This window comes from Chlorocebus sabaeus, chromosome 8 (assembly GCF_047675955.1).
Source record: "Chlorocebus sabaeus isolate Y175 chromosome 8, mChlSab1.0.hap1, whole genome shotgun sequence".
NCBI classification, from domain to species: domain Eukaryota; kingdom Metazoa; phylum Chordata; class Mammalia; order Primates; family Cercopithecidae; genus Chlorocebus; species Chlorocebus sabaeus.
The window spans coordinates 122,927,767-122,946,213 of NC_132911.1; the positions used below are offsets into that span (position 1 = coordinate 122,927,767).

Consider the following 18,447-nt stretch of genomic DNA (forward strand, 5'->3'; position numbering starts at 1 on the left):
GAAAATCAGATGCAGCGTTCATTTGGTCAGCTGATTTTACTTGAGTTTCTATTATATAATGTGAATAAAACTCAGCTGTTTCCTCCAGTGAGGAAGAGGGGGATGGAGGGGGGAAGAGTGAAGTGTGATTCCTAGCACGCTGCCTCCCCACTCCACTGCCAAAAAAGAAATCTTTCCAAATCCTCTAACTCCTGAGCTTTTCATATTCTTGATAGAAGTGAGGGGTTTATAGATTGTCTAAGGAGATCGCAGTCAGCTCACTTTAAAACTTCTAGTGGTCTGATTCAACAGCTCATGTTGGTATCTGATATCTACCATCTTCTGGTGCCTCCACTGAACTTTTCAATTTAATATCCTGTTACACAACACTAGCAAGGAATAGGAGACAAGTAAAAACACAATTTCAATTCAGTGAGATATGTTCTCTATGTGGATTAAGCACAGCAGGTTATAGAAACACACTGGGTGAGAGGTGGCCCACATAATCTTGAATGGGCAAAGAAAGGCTGCCAGAAAGATCTTGCCCTGTGACCCAAAAGATACAGGAAATAGGTTTAGGATATGGGAGTGGTAAGAAGAAAGGATATTCTGCAAAAGAGAGGAGAATGTGTAAAGGTTGGAGGCAGGAGGTATTGAAGCTGTAGGTGGATCAACAAGGCTGGTGAGGTGGGAGGGATCATCAGAAGTCCTGTGCCAGAAATACCTTGAATGCACCCCAGGGCATCTGTAATTGACCCTGAGAAGAGTAAGGAATTGGAGGGGTTTTAAGTAGAGGGGTGACTAATAAATTTTCTGTTTAGAGATCATTCACATAGCAGTACAGAGAATATAAGAGAGGGAAATTCACTGTCAGAAGCATATTCCTTGTGAGAAGAGCATTCACTGTGAGAGGGACAGTCAGAGTCAGAACAGAGGGAATGGAAAGTGGATCTATTCTAGAAAATAAAATGGTAGAACTGCCAGAACCTGGTGACTGATTAAATATGTGTCATGAGAAGGAGGTACCAAGGGAAACACCCAGGTGTTTGTCTTGGATAACTGGATTGATGGCAGTGTTTTCAATGAGACAAGTATTACTGGCTAGGTGTCCTAAAACTTTTTGTAAACTAAAAGAAACTATGGAAGGGTGGAACAGTCTAGATTTGTTTTTATTCGCTGAACATAATGTCTACTTGTGACAGGCACAAAGACCGGTAAAACAAAAGAAGCTATGGGATAAGAACTGAGAGAAATATTGCCGGGCATGGGAGTGGCGGGGGCGGGGGCGGGGGGAGGTAAAAGGAAAACGACAACTGGGAATACCTAAGGCCCAGCCAAGGTTAGATCACAAGAATTTGTAGTGGAACCAAGAGTCTTCATGATGACCTTCTTTCAGCAACCATGGGCAGTGTGTTGAATGATTCAGAGAGGGCAGATGTAGACTGTGGGTTGAACTCAAGTTGAAGAATAAGGAATGGTGAGAGTAAGTTTAGAGTCAAGTACAAGATGGGAAGCAATGTGAGACCAATACGAGCATCACGAAAATGCCTTCCCATAAGCACATGGGTGGGGAAGCTAGAAAAGCTAGAATGGGACCAATGAGAGAATATGAGGGATGGTAATGCTGGGGGCCAAAGAATTGGGGATGAAAGAGATAAACCAATAGGAGACAGTCATCAGAATGTCAGCATTCAAGAGAATGGCAGCAGAAAAATTCCCAATAATAAGGTGAGAATTTATTGACAGTAGCAAGTCATTTTGAGTCAAGATCGTTGAAAATATTGTAATGTGAATGTTGACATTCCATAAAAATGGAGTTCAAAGGAAATCTATGAGCAGGGTTAAAGTTATGCTGGAAGTCAGGAACCACTGGAACAGGATGGGAAAAGAGCAGAAAGGTGAAACTGTTAAGAGCTCATGGTTAGTGTCCTGGAGGAAGAGGCAGAGGGGTGGGGTGGAGTGGAGCTAAGTGCGTTTTCTTCCTTTGATTTTAAAGGTGTTGCTTTCACTAGAGGGAAACTGGTATTATCAAGAACAAATAGGTGTTGGTAGTGATCGTAAGAGAAAAAAGCATTCTAGAAAAGGGTTCTCTTTCAGCTAGGCACGGTGGCTCACGCTTGTAATCCCAGCACTTTGGGAGGCTGAGGTGGGCGGATCACCAGGTCAGGAGTTTGAGACCAGCCTGGCCAACATAGTGAAACCCTGTCTCTACTAAAAATTCAAAAATTAGCTGGGTGTGGTGGCATGCGCCTGTGTTCCCAGTGACTCGGGAGGCTGAGGCGGGAGAATCGCTTGATCCTGGGAGGCAGAGGTTGCAGTGAGCCGAGACCACACTCTTGCACTTCAGCCTGGGAGACAGAGTGAGACTCTCTCAAAAAAAAAAAAAAAAGAAAGAAAGAAAAAGAAAAAAGAAAGGAAAAAAAGTGTTCTTTATCAAGCAGGTAATATGTTACAACAACAGAGGGCTCACTGACAACCTTTTTCATGCCACTGGTCACTGTGGAAGCAGGAAGGAGAGGTAAAGCAAAGATGGTTGAGGATATGCAGTACAGCAAGGAGGGTGCAGTAAGAGACCCAGTGAAAGTGTTCTCCTAGGTGGCAATGTTAAAATAAGCTCACTTGAGGCTCTTCTGAATCATTAGCCCTTCTAGAAACTCCAAGGACATATTAAGTTCATTCACTAAAATATTTTGGGCATATTGTAGCTGCTGATTATCTCCATGATTACTTCTTTGAAGTCTTTCCTTTGAACATTTTTTTAAGTGCTTACTGAGAATTCTTAGGCAGAAAATAAAACAGAAAGATCATCCCCTGCCAATCGGAGTCTGAACACAGAAAGAGCTCATCGATCAAACAAATCAATGCAGAAAACTTAAAATTTCCTGTTAAATAAACACCACACATTAAATACCAGAAAGCGGTGACTAAGAGGTGGAGAGAGGAGGGATATACAATAGGTTTCACCCACACCCTGTTTTGTGGTTTTTACCCGGATGCCACAACCACACCTATGAGTTTCACTTATAAAATAATAGAGAAGTAGAGTAACTAGATATGCTGACCAGAGCATAGTGCTAAATACAGTTCCTCAGAGAGTGAACCTGACAGGCAAGGTCAGGATTCAACTTGGAGAACGTCTGATGAGATTAGCTAATGTTTTCTTTTTTCCAACGTGGTCTACCTGTGTGTGCTGATGCTTGTAGATTTGCTCATCTTTAATAGATGAGCAAATTAAGCTCATTTCCTCTACTGAACTTACAAAATGTTGACGTTAAAACCAAGAATAAAATGGAGATAAATGGGGATAAACTAGAGCAGAGAATTCGAACCAGACATAGAATTAAAAAAAAAAAAATCCCCTTAAGCCCTTAAAGGCAATAAGCAAGTAGTTTTATACCAGTGAAATCAATAATTAAAAGTTCTATGTAAAAAAATATAACCCATGCAACATCATATGTCCACTGAGTAGTGATACGCGCGTGTGTAAGGAAAAGAGCTGTCATCATATCAGCTAGCATTTAAGGAGCTTACTGTGCGCTAAACTCTTTTCATGTTATGTGATCTAATGTGAGCATCTATGCCAGTGGGTTTCACATCCCCGTTTCACGGACGAGTACACCTCTGGTGACCTGCAGGGACCCCGCGCCAGCGGCTGCTGCAGCTGACTCATCCAACTCCTACGCGTGACGCTGCCCGAGTGGCGTTTTAAAAATCCCACTCGAGTCCCATTTAGAACATATGCACCCCACTTTTTAAGTGTGACTGGTGACCTCGATTTTACCTTCTGAGTCACAGCCCCAAGACCTGTGTATCTGTCAAATTGAGCACAGTGGGCGAGGGCGCGCTCTGAGACTTGGGGAAAAGACAGGTAGAGAGCACAGTTACAAACTAAGGGGAGGGCTAGAAGGTAAAAATAGAGATCAGGTGTGTGGGCCAGCGGGGCAGGAGGCGAGGACGGCAGAGCTGGGAGGACCGCGCCCGGCGGCGGCCGCACCTGTGCACGTGATCGCGAGCGGCTCGGGCGACCGGGCGGAGCTGCGCTCACCTGGGCCCACGTGACGGGGAGGGGCTCCAGGACCCCCACGGCCACGCCTCCTCCCGCGCGGCGCGCCCGGACCCCGCGGAGCCTAGCGGCGGCTGCGGCTGCAGCTGCGGCAGGAGCCCGGGAGGCGGAGGCGGGAGGCGGGAGGCGGGAGGCGGGAGGCGGGAGGCGGGAGGCGGGAGGCGGCGGCGCGCGGAGACGCAGCAGCGGCAGCGGCAGCATGTCGGCCGGCGGAGCGTCAGTCCCGCCGCCCCCGAACCCCGCCGTGTCCTTCCCGGCGCCCCGGGTCACCCTGCCCGCCGGCCCCGACATCCTGCGGACCTACTCGGGCGCCTTCGTCTGCCTGGAGATTGTAAGTGGGGCCCCCGGAGCGAGGGTCGCGCGGGGAGCGAGGACAGGCGGCGGCATCCTTGTCCCCCGGTCTGTCTTCCTTTGCGTCCGCCCCCGGCCTCCTTCCCTTCGACGTGGCCTTTTCCTGCGCTCTCCGTGCCCCGCGCCGCCGCCCGGGCCCTCCCGCCCAGCACCTGTTACGCGGGCACCTGCTCCCCCGCGGGCGACGGAAATGGCCTGGGGAGGGCGAGCAGGCGGCCCGGCAGAGCCGAGCATTGGGGATGTGGAGGAAAGAAAGGTGTTGGGGCTCGGAGGCGCCTTTAGAAACCCAGAGCATGGCCAGGGGCTGCGCTTGGCCGGGGCGAGCGTCTGGCTCTCGGCCTCGCCTGTTGCTAACCTGCCATTTTGTTGGGTGGTGCAAAGGTGTAGCCGATTACTGTGTGACCTGGAGGCTGCCACGCTGTGGAAAGTCGGGGGGGGGGGGGGGGAGGGGGAGGCAACAGGAAGAGGAAGAGGGCTGCGGACTTCAGTATGCTTTTTCCCCACTCACCCTTGCCATCATTAGTGCCCTTTGGATTGGAAAGAGGAGCTGGGCAGGAGGCAGGGCAAGGAGAAAGGTGAGTTATGTGCCATGCCCTTGGCAGTTTCTAATCCAGTGGGCGTGAGAATGGTGGGGGAAAGGTGGAAACGTGGCTGTCGAGTTCTTCTCTGCCTGCCTTTGCAACTTCTCACTTCTGGCCTCCCTACGCAACTCCAAACCTTTTTAGCACACTTTGTTGGGTCCAAGTAAAGGTGGGGTCACCTGCCTGTCGTGCAACATTTTTAGGTAGCTCTTGAACTTTTTCAATGGAATTTTATGGAGTTGGAAACTTTCGAAGCTCCTTGTGGACAAGGAGAACATGTGCAAATATAAATTGGGCAACCTGAGGTTGCATCATGCTCTGAGAATGGCAAATAAAAAGTGCTCGGTTTAGGATTTTCATCTCTCCCCTCACCCTCGCCTTTGAGCTTGCATAACCTGGATTTGGGTCGCTTTGGTTTCACGTTTGTACTTGTGGAGCTGGAACACCTTGTGAGCACTGTTCTATTATGCCAGGGTAGCCACACCACCCTAAGTTAAGTTTAGCCCAGACTTGAATCTGAAAGAGGAGACGTGAATGAGTTGCAGGCTATGACATCAGTCATGGCATCCTGACTGCGAGTCTGGTTTGAGTTGGAGCCTGGTCCAGAAGCATCTGAGTGCTTGGGATGAGGTGCAGGCATCCATGTGGGAAGAGCGGAGAGAGGATGGCATTGGGCTGGCTGCCTTGCTGTGGGAGGGAGACACGTTTAGAACTGGAAGATCTGCACAGAACGATTTCTTAGGTTCTCGGCTACTTTATTCCGTGTTCCGCAAGCTCCAGTTTTTTGCCTACCTCTTTGAGAAGTTTTTGTCATATCTGCATTCCACCTGTACTAGAATTTACAGACAGTTCATTGACATACTTTCTAAACTTCAGTACTTTTGCCTCTTCTTAAGCTATAATATACATGAAATTTCAAATTCGCTATTCTGGTTATATTTTTCTAATGTTTATTCAAATATATGTATGTATGTAAAGATACATGTATGTGTATATGTAAATATATATTCCTGTGTATATGCAAAGAAGGCTTATCCATATGCCCTCTAATTAAATACCATCTCAAGAACTGTAGTCATGTCAGACTTTTAGAAAACAAGGCCTAATTCTGAGGGAAAAGAGTAGAAAGTGACTTAGTCAATTTCCCCCTCCCCCTCCCCATTATATCTTTTTTAAATCTAGATCAGTGGTTAGTTCTCAATTCTTGCTGTACTTAATAACTTGAACAGCTTTTTAAAATACTGTTGCCAGCGCAGACTAATTAAATCAGAATCTCTGGGGGAGTGCCAGAGTTCACTAGTTGTTTTTTAAAGCTTCCCTGGTGATTCTAATATTCCGATTCTGATATACAGCAGGGACACACAGTAGAGAAGACAGCTCTGCTCTCACAGATGTGAATTCCCTATCTGCTAAAACTACCACCACTCCCCAACCTAGGTGAGATCCCAGACTCACAGAAGTGTCCAATCTAATCCTTTTATCTCATTTCCTCTGGCTTCTTACATCCTGAAACATGTCTCACTCTTGGCTAGGTAGAACAGCATCACTTCCAAAAGCTTATTAGTTTGCTTCTCTGTTTTTATGGCCAACTCAGTAAGTTTACATTTTTAGGCACCCTTTATCTCCTTTACTTGAATATCAATCTCCCCCACCCCATTGAAAAATGACCAAAATGTTCCAATGAAACTGGTGACCTTAGAGAAACAAGCGACCACACTAGAGTCAAACTATAGCTCCTGGGCTCTCATCCTTTAGGACTGTTTAGAGATATCGGTTTACATGCTTTGAGAGAGCAGAGATCAAAGCTTCCTTGTTACCCCTACATTTAGAATACCCATCTTGAGTGGATGTACAGATAGAAGCGAAGTGAACATTTTTGAAGCAACTTAGCCCCTAGATGTCTCCATTTCCATCTAATTTTCTGATTCTTCTAAAATTTGCCATCTCCCATGGCTCCTTCTTAAGAAATTCCTCAACCTGTAAAGTAAATGTGAGAATTTCCCAGGCACTGTCCTAAATGCTAAGTGATCTCCATTCTGGGGACCCATTATTTTAACCTCTGCCAGTGTTTCTGGATATCCTCAAACTCCATTTTAATTTTGATCTTCTGTTCAAATCCGTTTGTCTTTAAAGAGTTCTTCATTTCTGTCCCATTGCCTTCTGAAACTTATCATGTGAAAATTGTACCTGACAAAGGAGGACTGGGCTGTCAATAGTTGACTACGCTATTGACACCATGCTCTTGGAGTTCGGTTCTCACACTAATCATTTAACTTGGCTGAAAGAATTCATTCCCAATCCCCCTTAATGTATTCTAGTCACAGCCTGTCAGATAAAAGCCATTTGTTGGGGAGATATTACAAAATATATAAATAGTGCCAGCCTACCAGCACCAGGAAAAGCATTATAGCACTGACTTCTTAAGTGGAGAATATTATAACCTCACATGCATAGTGATTTTTTTTTTTTTTTTTTGAGATAGGTGTGTTCCACTCCCGAGTACCTCGTTGTCAACTTTTTGGTTTTGGGCTTAGCAATACTTACCAATGGGTGCTTGCCACAGAGTTTAATCCTAAGTTAATATTGCAAAGCTAAGCCTTTTAGCTTAGAATGGAAGACATCACCTTCAAAATTCTCATTTTCAAAATCTCACAGTTTTCTGAGTGAATATTTTATAAAAATCATGTATCGGGCATTTACTGAATACCTACTATGTGCAAGACACTCCTTTGGGAACAAAAATGTTTAAACCCTTCCTCACCAGAAAGACCTATAACCTAGTTGAGAGTATATTCACAAAAGTAACTACCATTCAGGGAAGAAATAATTAAGTATGGGAAGTGAACTGCAGCTAAAACATTTTCCAGGTGAGTCTATCTACTTTAAAAAATAACATTGGAGCATCCGCACTATTGGGCTGAACAAGGTATTTAGGGTCCCTGCTCCCAATGAGCGTATCTTGTAAAATGCACAAGAAAAATTGAAGTTTTACTGGTACTAATCACGAAAAAGAATACAGATAATCATTGTATTCATTGTGTTTTATATTGCAGTTTTAGTGTTTAAGAAACTACTTATATTCCCCAAGTTATTCATTCACATTTATCTCTGTGGGAGATACTTTAGGATTCTTATTCACATACTTCCAACTGTAGTGTTTTGGGTGCCATAGTAATTTTCATTTACTCAGCTTATAATTAAGAACACACTATGCATCAAGCCTTCTTTTATGCCCTGAAAATAGAGTAAGTAACATAGTTCCCGCCCTTAAAAGAAATTACTGTTTGGTAGAATATAAAGTCAAGAAAGAATTACAGTGCTGTGTATGAATTGCTAATATAGGTTTATAAAAAGTATTGTGGAAAAGCAGGATAGAGTCCAGCTGACTTCTGGAGAGGCCAGAACAGGCAGCTTTCATGAGGCGGGGACATTTGAGGTTAGCCTTCAGTAATGAGGCATGGTTCATTAGAAAATGGGTAAGAGAATTCCAGGTAGAAACAAGGACAAGCACAAACACAGAGACAAGAAGGACAATGGCAAGAATGTTCCGTCAGTTGTGAGATTTTGGTGGGCAGTGGCAGAAGAAGGAAAAACAGCAGGTAGGACTCAGGTTCTGGTTTGCTGAGAAATGCTAGGCCGAGGCAATGGATTTATTGTCTGATGGAAAGCTGCTGAAGGATGGAGATAAACTCGATCCAACTTGTGTCTTAGACTTTGAGTGATGAAGTTTGGTTGTAAAACAAAGAGACTGAAGGCAGGGAGAGCAGTTGGGAGCTTATTGCAATAATTTAGATAAGGGATGAAAAGAACCTGAAATAGAACCAATGAAAGAAGGATGGAGAAAAAGAGAGAGAGGCTTGAGGTTTGGGAAGTCAACTAAGTACATAAAGTTTGACTTGCCCCAAAATGATACCTAGATTAAACTTAAATATAAGATGTAACTCAGAGGAATTATGCCAGAAAAACAAATGTTAATGAAAGGATGATTGTGAGGGAGGGGCTTTAGGGGAGGCAGGTTCAGTCATGCAGATAAATCTATGGAAGGAACTTCAGGTTATTTTCAACTGAAAGCTTTGACTTTGGACTAGGAACATGTATATGTTCTGATGCATAGAGTTTATTGCCTGGAAAATAAATTTTGACTGTGAAGGGACATTGTTTATTTGCAGTGTGCAGGAGGGAGCTGTCCATGGACATAGTTGTCTCCTAAATGGGTTTTAAAACTGTATTTTTTTTTTCCTTTGCCTCTGGATTAAAAATCTTCATCCACATTAGAATAACCTTTAGGCTGGGCGCTGTGGCTCATTCCTGTAATCCCAGCACTTTGAGAGGCTGAGGCAGGTGGATCACCTGAGGTCAGGAGTTCGAGACCAGCCTGACCAACATGGTGAAACCCCCATCTCTACTAAAAATACAAAATTAGCCGGGCGTGGTGGCGCATGCCTGTAATCCCAGCTACTTGGGACGCTGTGGCAGGAGAATTGCTTGAACCTGGGAGGCAGAGGTTGCAGTGAGCCGAGATCGCACCATTGCCCTCCAGCCTGGGAAAACGAGAGCGAAACTATATCCCCAAAATAATAAATGAATAAATAAATAACCTTTAAAGGTTCATAAGGGAAAACAACCCAATGCCCCTGCCAGAGATTATTATCAAAAATCATTTACTCTGACTGGCAGTCCTTTAAAAAAATATATGAAGAACTGAAATACTGAAAACTTTAAACAAAGTAGCTGAAAAGATTCACCTTGAGCTCCAAATGAGAAAGTCATGGAGAATAGATTTGTTTTGTAGAGCCTGATAGAAGTGTTTTATGTGGGGGTAGGAGCTATGGACATGGTGTATTTGCAATGATATGGCCAAATAGAAATGACCCTGTAATGACAAAGGACAGGAACCAGGTTGGTGTACCCAGTATCACGCACGTGCAGTACTTAACAAATGCTACTTGTTTGTTCTATAGTACAAACTGAGCAGTATGTGAAAATAGTCTGGAGACACCATGTCCTTTTATAGATAACATATATGACAATCTCAACTTCTGTATAATAGCTATGAGAAGGAGGAAGGTAAAAAGAAAGAAAAGAGACAGTGATTTATACAGGTCTGACCAATATCAGGGCATTGGCATGCAGGAACGATTTTAACCTAAGAGTGATAACTAGTTACCTACAAACATGAAAAGAGAATTTTCAAGATCAAGAGGAATTATTATAAAGAAGAATAAAAAGAACCAGAACATATTTCTCCCTGTAATATGACCTCTCCGTTTTAGGGTGTCAGCTATTTAAGCAGCTGAATTGGAGGTTTAGGTCACATAGGAAGAAAGTATAACTCTTTAGCACTCCCAGACATATTTTTAAAGCCTTCCAATGTAAAGCTAAAAAGTAGAACTTCTTTTGCAATGAGTATTAAGATATTTTGGTCATAAACCTCTTATGTATATGTCATTTCTCATTACATCTCAGAATTTGTTCTGTTTTCCTAATTAAATAAATAAGTAAACACCTTGCTGCCTTGCATCACTAATACAGGCCTATGCCAGGGCCAGTCCAGAAGTGGTTTGGACAGAAGTCAGCACGGTTAGAGGACAGATGGGGACTGATGAGGGGAGCAGGAGGCACTGGGAAAAGGCACAAGATTTACCCTGGTCAAAAGTTCCAGTGGCAGTTACAGTAGAAATAGGTTATGTGGGCAAATTTGGGGCTGAAAAAAGATTAAAAATTGGGTGTCATGAACTCAACTGGCAAGAGGTACAAAGTTTCCCATAACTTTCGATCTCAGCCTCCTGAGATCTGGTGCTAGGTGGTGGGTGTCACCAGTAATAATTTGAGAATTGAGAAGTACATGTTCTCACTTCACTTGTTTTCATGCCTATTTTTGGACATCTACCATGAACCAGGGAATGAGCTGGGCTCCAGACACAAGTGTGTTCCTAGCATCCCTAGAAAGCTGCACTCCGAGAGCATTCTCTTCTGGAACCATTCATTACACACGTTGGTTGGTTTCCATTCATTTCAAGGAGGATGGATTGAGGACCTTCTGTAGAAAGCACCATCCTGGGTTCTGAGCATACAGAGATGTTGAAGGCAATGTCACTGACTCTGACGTCACAGTCTAGTGGGTGAAACGGGCATGTGGATCCCTGATTTCAATCCAGTTGTAATTGCTGTGGAGAATACAAGCATCAGTAACTGTGGACGCACCGAGAGATGGCACCTGGCCAGGGAAGTCTTTCTGGAAAACATGGTAACTGGAGTTTAGTTATCCAGCAAAATTTTTACTGGCAGCATGCTAGGCAGAAGCATGGACAAGTGTGATCATTTCTCTGTGCTCAGGGGATGAGGGACAGAGGCTGGAGTGCAAAGACAGAGGGTAGTAGGAAAAGAAGCATTACAGGGGAGATGATGAGCTTGGGGAGGGGGCAGCAGTATGCCTCGTAGCGGTACCAGTGATCTACAGTCGCATTGTGAATGAATCCACACTTGTGTGGGCTGCCTTGTAAATACATCTACCAGTTATATTGTATCTGTTGGCTGAAGTATGTTGCTAGTTTAAAGAAATCTTTCAAAATGCAAATTGTATGTAAAATGGAGCTAATTGTAGGTAATTTTTTTTCCAGCTGATAAATTTCTGTACATACTGAACACTTCTATAACCATGATGTTTCCTATGCAGCACCCCATAAGTAAACATCCATTAAAATAGAAGGGGTTACAAGTAGATAAAGTGTTCTGAACTTTTGGGTCGGGGAGCCACATGCCCCTTTGTGATTCTGATGAAAAGTGTGGACTGTATCCTCAGAAAAATGCATATGTACTTGTCTACCCTATTTTATATGATTGTAGGAATCATGTGGAATATGGGTAGAAACCCTGCTTTAGAATGAACACTAAACCATGAGAGGGGCAGAATAGCAGGATGTTAAAATCATAAGTTCTGGAAGCCAATTGCCAAGTTCAAGTTTCAAGTCTAACACTTATTAACTATATAACTAGGGACAAGTTATTAATGGATTTGTACCTCAATTAACTTATCTATGAAGTAGGAATAATAATATTCTCTCAAGGTTTGTGAGGATTAAATTGGCACAAATAAAACCCTTATAACAGTGCTTATAACATAAGAGCTCAGTAAATGTTAAGTAATATTTCTGCTATCATCATTAGCTTCAACCTCTTACTCTAACTCTACAAGTCAGACTGAAAGACAAATATTTTCTCGCTTTTACTCTACGTTTGCTGGTTGTTCATTCTCACTGCAGTAGAATAGTGAAATATCCAACATATAGATAATATAATTAGAAGGAGGGAGCTTAACAAGGAAAATTCTAAATAATGTTTTCCTTTATAGGATAGTTGAGCCAGTCTTTATCCTTTCAAATTCACTTACCTTTTCCTCTTCTCATTCCAAACATTAATTGAAAATAGGTTACCGTAGAAATTAGCCTGTTTACTTTGTGGGTATACTAAGATGGAGGTGTCACATTGGTTTGAAAAAATTTTTAGCTGTCAGAGGGTATGTTTAAAAGCAGATAATTAGGAAATAAGTGATATTTGAAAAGAAAAAGGGCATTTGCAAAAGGAATCCCTTGGGAACGTAAGACCGTCCAAATAGGAGATGAGTGAAGTCTGTAATTCATGCACCCAGAATTGCAAGAGTTGCTGCTTGCTCAAGAGCATGTTTTCCCGTGGGACTATGTGTTTTTCCCATTCCACAGTTTCTAGTGAAAACATGTTTTAACATCAAACTCTGAGGGTTCAGTTTAGTGTGATTGGCGGATAAGTACTTCTGTGGTTTTCTTATGGGAGGGATTCAGCCAAGTCATACCTTTCTGGTCTGCAGAGGCCAAGCACACGTAACAAATGTATGTTAAACCAGAAAGAAGATCAGTTGTTTTAGGAATGTGTAGCAATTTAATAACTGCAACTCAGAATATATTTTAAGTGCTTCTGGTTGGTACCCAGTACACCTAAAGTTGGGTTAAGAAGATAAAAGGCAACCGAGTCGCCGGGAAAGGCTGATACCTACTCCTAGGAGGTTTTTACCTTTGTATTGCCTGGAAGCGAAGGTAGTCTTTTTGTTCGAGCTTGAGGTTTGAAGTCATAAGCACTGACTTGGTTTCTTAAAGAAATTTCAAATTGAGGTGCATTTGGCTATTTTATACAGAATTATTGGATTTTTTTAGAACACTAGAAAGCAGTGGAAGGCAGTGGTAGAGAAGGGGTCAGAATGTGGATTCAGATCCAAGATGATGAGAATGTGGGCGAAACATATAATAGTTCCAAATACCTTTCTTCACAGTGTGTACTCTGCAGTTGCTACGGTATTTATCATCTGTTCTCTGTCAGATTTAACCATTTTTGTGTTCTGCTTTTTACCTCTAAAAATAAGACCACCTCCGGAGTCATCTCTGCTAAACAAGAATGCTCATAATTACATTAGTTTGCAAACACTCTAAGCTCACTAATGCCCAGAATTAGATGAAGTGAATATACTGAGCGTTGGTCATGTCAAGTTTTTAAGTTCAGTTTTTTAGGTTGGAACTAAATTGGGAAGCTCGAGAAGAAAAGTAGCTTTTGTCAAAAGGAAATCACAAAGTAGGGAATAATAACTATGTCAAGGCCAGAGTGACCCATACAGCAATATGACAATCGCAAAATGAGGATGGTGGCCCTCCAAAGGGGGCTCAGTTATGTTCTTTGGTCTATCCTCTGTCTTCTAAAGCAAGCCTAGATTTCACAGAATCTCAGCTCTAGGGCTGTATCATATGTATTTACGTGAGTGAGAGAGAGGGAGCATTCATACACTCCTTCCCTCTCCCCTTTCCATGCAGCACATACCCACAAGTGAGGAGGCAAATCTGACTCCTGTTCATGCAGCACTTAGTTTCCTTTCCAAGCCTTTGAGATGTTTGAAGGGCTATAATTCTGAGTACGATAAGAACAGTTAATCTATACTGCTTTACAGTATAACCTCTGCTGTCAAAGTCTTGGTCTGTCTTGAAGCTTACTCTGAAGCCTGCCTCTCCTGCCTACCTTTCCAGATTCTTCCCATTATATTTCTTCTCTCCTCTCCCAGCCTCTCAGAGCACACTGTGTTGAGCTCTTTTTATAGCACCCACTACAATCTGCTCCTGAATCAGTTTAATGGTGTCTGTTTCTTTCTTATTTCGAGCTCCTGGAGATGGAACCTTGCCTTTTTTGTTTTTTCCTGAGTGTTCTTCTACAGTGCCTAGCAGTAGGTTCGGGGCTGGCCTGTTTGAGGTCCACTCTGGGTTGAGTAAATGCTGTGTTTAATTCCAAAGGATCATACAGCCTCCTCCTTACAGGTGTGAATGTATCATAATCCCTAACTCATATTATTATGTTTATCTATTTGGCTCTGCCTGTCCCTAACAAACAGTGGCCACTTGCTTTTTATTATCCTTTGTATTTGCACATAGGTTCTCAGGAAATAACTCTGAAGAGATATTTAATAATGATGTATATTTCTTAAACTGTATTTAAAGTTATGTAGATTATTCTTTGTGGGAGAGTAAGAAAAGGCCACCAGAAAGAAGAAAGTGGAAAAAAAGGAAAGATTGATCCACTGAAGACATTCTTATCACCTTCAGTTATTTATTTAATAGTATGTAAAGGTAAATAATATTTTATCAGGAACAAGTTTGTTTCTTTTATAGGCACTGATAAGGTGGTGGTTAAATTTTTAAGATGCATTGATATTCATTAGATTTCTTTCATAACACTTTCTGCATCAATTGTTAATTTTTGATTTGACATTAGGAATCGAGGTATACACCACAACTGTACATTTTTTTAGACTGGTGATTTATCATTGCTCAAGTGATCATTTATGCTTTCAAAAATGTTTCTTCAAAGTAGTAACAAATTATATAATTATATAATTAAAAACTTGTGTTTTTAACTTTCAGTGACTTGTGGAGTAATTTGGATATCTAGATACTTAAATGCAATGTAAAGATGAGTATTGATTTTTAATATTTGGAGCTCAAACGGTTCTCATATGAGCACTAACTTGTTTACTAAGCAAATAATTGAGCACGTGCTCTATCTCTCACTCTCTCTGGGTGTGTGTGTGTGTGAGAGAGAGAGAGAGATTGATTCTCGCTTGAAGTGTCTTCAGGGCAGGTATGTCGCCTAAGGTTTTGTGCTGCCAAATCTAGCATAGTACCTGACTGACGGTTAGGAAAGGATTATTGTGTAGATTAATAAATGACGGGTTGCAGAGACATATAAAACAGTATGCTGCCAAGAAGGCCTGGTAGTGCAGATGGAGAGCCAAAGGGATTTAATTACAGTGTATCTCACTGATGTAACAAAGCCCAATAGGGAGGTTGCCCAGAGGAGGGAGGCATAACTGAGCAGGGGTGGATCTCAGGAAAAATGTTGTAAATGATGTGCTCAAGATTAGATATGAGTGGGAGAATCTCAAGTACACATAGGGAGGAATTGACATTTACGGCATGCAAGTAGCAGGCCACTCTGATGTGAAAGATCTTTGTCTTGGAACTCTGGATTTTTTTTCTCGCCCTAATACAAAATGTGAGGAGCATAGTGGCAAGAGACAAGGATGAAAAAGACATGTCAGGTCACAAATGGCTTGGAATGCCATGCAAAGAATGCATGGTAGTATGGAGGAGACCAATGGTGATAGATGCATAAAACTCATTGTCTTCACACCATTTCTCCTGCAGTGTTCTCTCAAGCCTAGTGGCCCATGCCAGAAATCTGAGGATTTTCCTTATCTGTCCTTTTTCTGTCGTGTCTCACATCTGATCCGTTACCAACTATTATCATGTCTACTTCTAAATTTCACTCTAATCTGTTCCTCTCTCTGTCCTCAGTGTTCTGATTCTTACACTCTGGTGGTGTAACAGTCTCCTGTGTTACACCATGTTAGTGAAATCTCTGTGTTGATAGAGCTAGAGAAACACAGAGATGTGCTCCCCCGCCATCCACCCTTTCTTCTCCAGTCTGTTCTCACATTCTAGCCAGAGAAAAATTTCCAAAGACAAATCTTGATCATGCTAGTTTCTGCTCAAGATGATCTTGGCTTTGCCGTCGCCCTTAGGTGAAGTTCGGTTCCTTGGCCCGAGCTTCAGCACCTCCTCGCTCAGTCTCCAGTCCAGTTCTCTCCATTCCCCACCAGCGCATGACCCTCCTGTCTTGCTGAGCTTTGTTCTTCACCTGTGCGGGGCTCCTTTCAGCTCCCGTTCTGGAACCTCCCTTTCCTCCCTCTGCGTTACCCCATAGCCCTGTGCTTTGAATCGTTGCTTCTAGGAAGCATTCTCAAATCTGGATTTAGAGCCCTTGCTGTGTGGACCTGCAGTGCCCAGTATTTGCCCAATTGTGACATTTATGAAGCAGCTTTTTAATCACTTACTTACTTGTCTCTTTAATAGACTGTGATTTCTGTGGTGATAGAAACCAAGTGTAACCTGTTTACCATTTGATTCCCAGCACCTGGCATAAAGCCTGAAATGTAATAGGTATTTATTGATACTTAGATCCACAGATATGTGAAGTACTTATTCCTCTGTCCAATACATAATAGATACTCAATAAATGATGGTAGTTTTTATTGTTTACCACCATATACAACAGCTGCAACTATTATTCTAGCCATTTTTTACTAACAAACTCTCTAAGGAGCAATGAGATCAGGAGCTGGTTTATAGTGATATGAAGAGCAACTTCAGGGAGAGGAAGTGGAGACCAGGCAAAGATTATTATTTTTTTTAAGATCAGTAAATATATATTTTATTTATATTCTCATGACAAATAGAACATGAAGTTTTTAAATGATGCTATTTACTGATTTTTTAAAATGTCAGGTGCTTAGGGGATTAGTCTAAAGACAGTGCAATATTTTGTCATAATGATAGCCCAGTGGAACAGAATGGAACAGAACCAAACCCACAGCATATGGTCTCCTGATTGACAACAGTAGACTCTTGAAAGTATGGTCATTTCAGTAAATGACACTGGGTCAATTGAATATACATATGGGGAAAAACTGAATCTTGACCCCCTACCTCATACCAAATGCAAAAATCAGTATAAGACAGGTTGTAGATTTAAATGTGAAAAGTAAAAATAATGAAGGTTTTAGAAGAAACACCTAACAGAGTATCTTCATGGCCTTGGGATAGACAATGATTTTCTTTTTTGTTGTTTTTTTAATGCTTTATGTTCTATTGTACATGTGCACAATGTGCAGGTTTGTTACATATGTATACATGTGCCATGTTGGTGTGCTGCACCCATTAACTCGTCATTTACATTAGGTATATCTCCTAATGCTATCCCTCCCCACTCCCCCCACCCCACAACAGGCCCCGGTGTGTGATGTTCCCCTTACTGTGTGGTTGACTGAAAAAATACCTTCATTGAAAAGGTGGTAGTCAGAGAATCGATAAAGTCAAAGGAAGGTATTTGTCAATGATGAAGGAATGCTGGGCATGTACATGGGTTGAAGAAGAGAGTCCAACTTGAAGATACAGGTGTGGAGATGGATCAGTTCTCCAAGCCAAAGGATTGGTCTTGCACCTGAGGAAAGAAGGCGTCTTGCATGATAAGGAGAAAATCGAAGGGGTGGGGTTGCTGGAATATGTGCAGGGGTCTGGGAGGAAAATGAAGGCAACACTGAGGGTAATACAAGCATGTTGAATTCTGTTGTATGAAAGGTATCTTTTAAGCAAACCAATTACCCTCTTTCTATTTTTCTTTCAGCTGTTCGGGGGTCTCGTCTGGATTTTGGTTGCCTCCTCCAATGTTCCTCTACCTCTGCTACAAGGATGGGTCATGTTTGTGTCCGTGACGGCGTTTTTCTTTTCGCTTCTCTTTCTGGGCATGTTCCTCTCCGGCATGGTGACTCAAATTGAAGCTAACTGGAACTTCCTGGTAAGGGCTTATTTTTTTAAGTCTATTGCAGGAAGATGGGAGAAACCTATATCCTATTCTGTTCTGAAATGCCAGACTCCCAGTTCTGCCAGTTGCCTGTAATGGGAGAGAAGAGGTCCAACCACAGAAACCACTGTGGTGCTGTGTGGCTGCCTTGATGGACAACAGGGCTTCAGTTTGTGAAATCTCTGTGTTGATAGAGCTGAGAAATAATTCTGTTACTCCCACAGCTTAGATGACTCTTACTCAAAAACTGTTTCATTTCATACAACAAATGAATTGCATTACAATTATCAAACAAGTGAACAAATGCCTTTGGGATCTAAAGGTTGTCACATGTATCTTGAAATTTTCCATTAATTTCTGCCTCAGATATTTAAATATATTTTTTTTTTCAGAAAATAAATACTTAGAAAAGGGCATGTTTCATACTGATAATCAATGTCTGTCCCAAATTAAAAAGAATTGGTGAGTTTTTAAAAATGAATTTGTGGCCGGGTGTGGTGGCTCATGCCTGTAATCCCAGCACTTTGGGAGGCCGAGGCAGGT

General features: G+C 42.3%; 1 protein-coding gene and 1 long non-coding RNA gene across 2 annotated transcripts in view; one reads left to right on the top strand and one right to left on the bottom strand.

The window, feature by feature from the left end:
* Positions 1–4,182: 4,182 nt before the first annotated feature.
* Positions 4,183–18,447, top strand: part of MAL2 (mal, T cell differentiation protein 2) — a 33,368-nt gene continuing 19,103 nt past the window's right edge. Inside the window, exons 1-2 of the mRNA XM_008001429.3 lie at positions 4,183–4,373; positions 17,728–17,898. Coding sequence (XP_007999620.1) covers positions 4,242–4,373; positions 17,728–17,898 — 303 coding nt within the window. The 5' untranslated portion in view covers positions 4,183–4,241. The remainder of the gene's footprint in view (positions 4,374–17,727; positions 17,899–18,447) is intronic.
* The window catches only part of LOC140712241 (uncharacterized), a 30,427-nt gene continuing 22,191 nt past the window's right edge, over positions 10,212–18,447 (bottom strand). The window contains exons 2-3 of the long non-coding RNA XR_012093748.1: positions 17,380–17,544; positions 10,212–11,209 (exon numbers count right to left, since the gene is read on the bottom strand). This is a non-coding gene — a long non-coding RNA (uncharacterized lncRNA). The remainder of the gene's footprint in view (positions 11,210–17,379; positions 17,545–18,447) is intronic.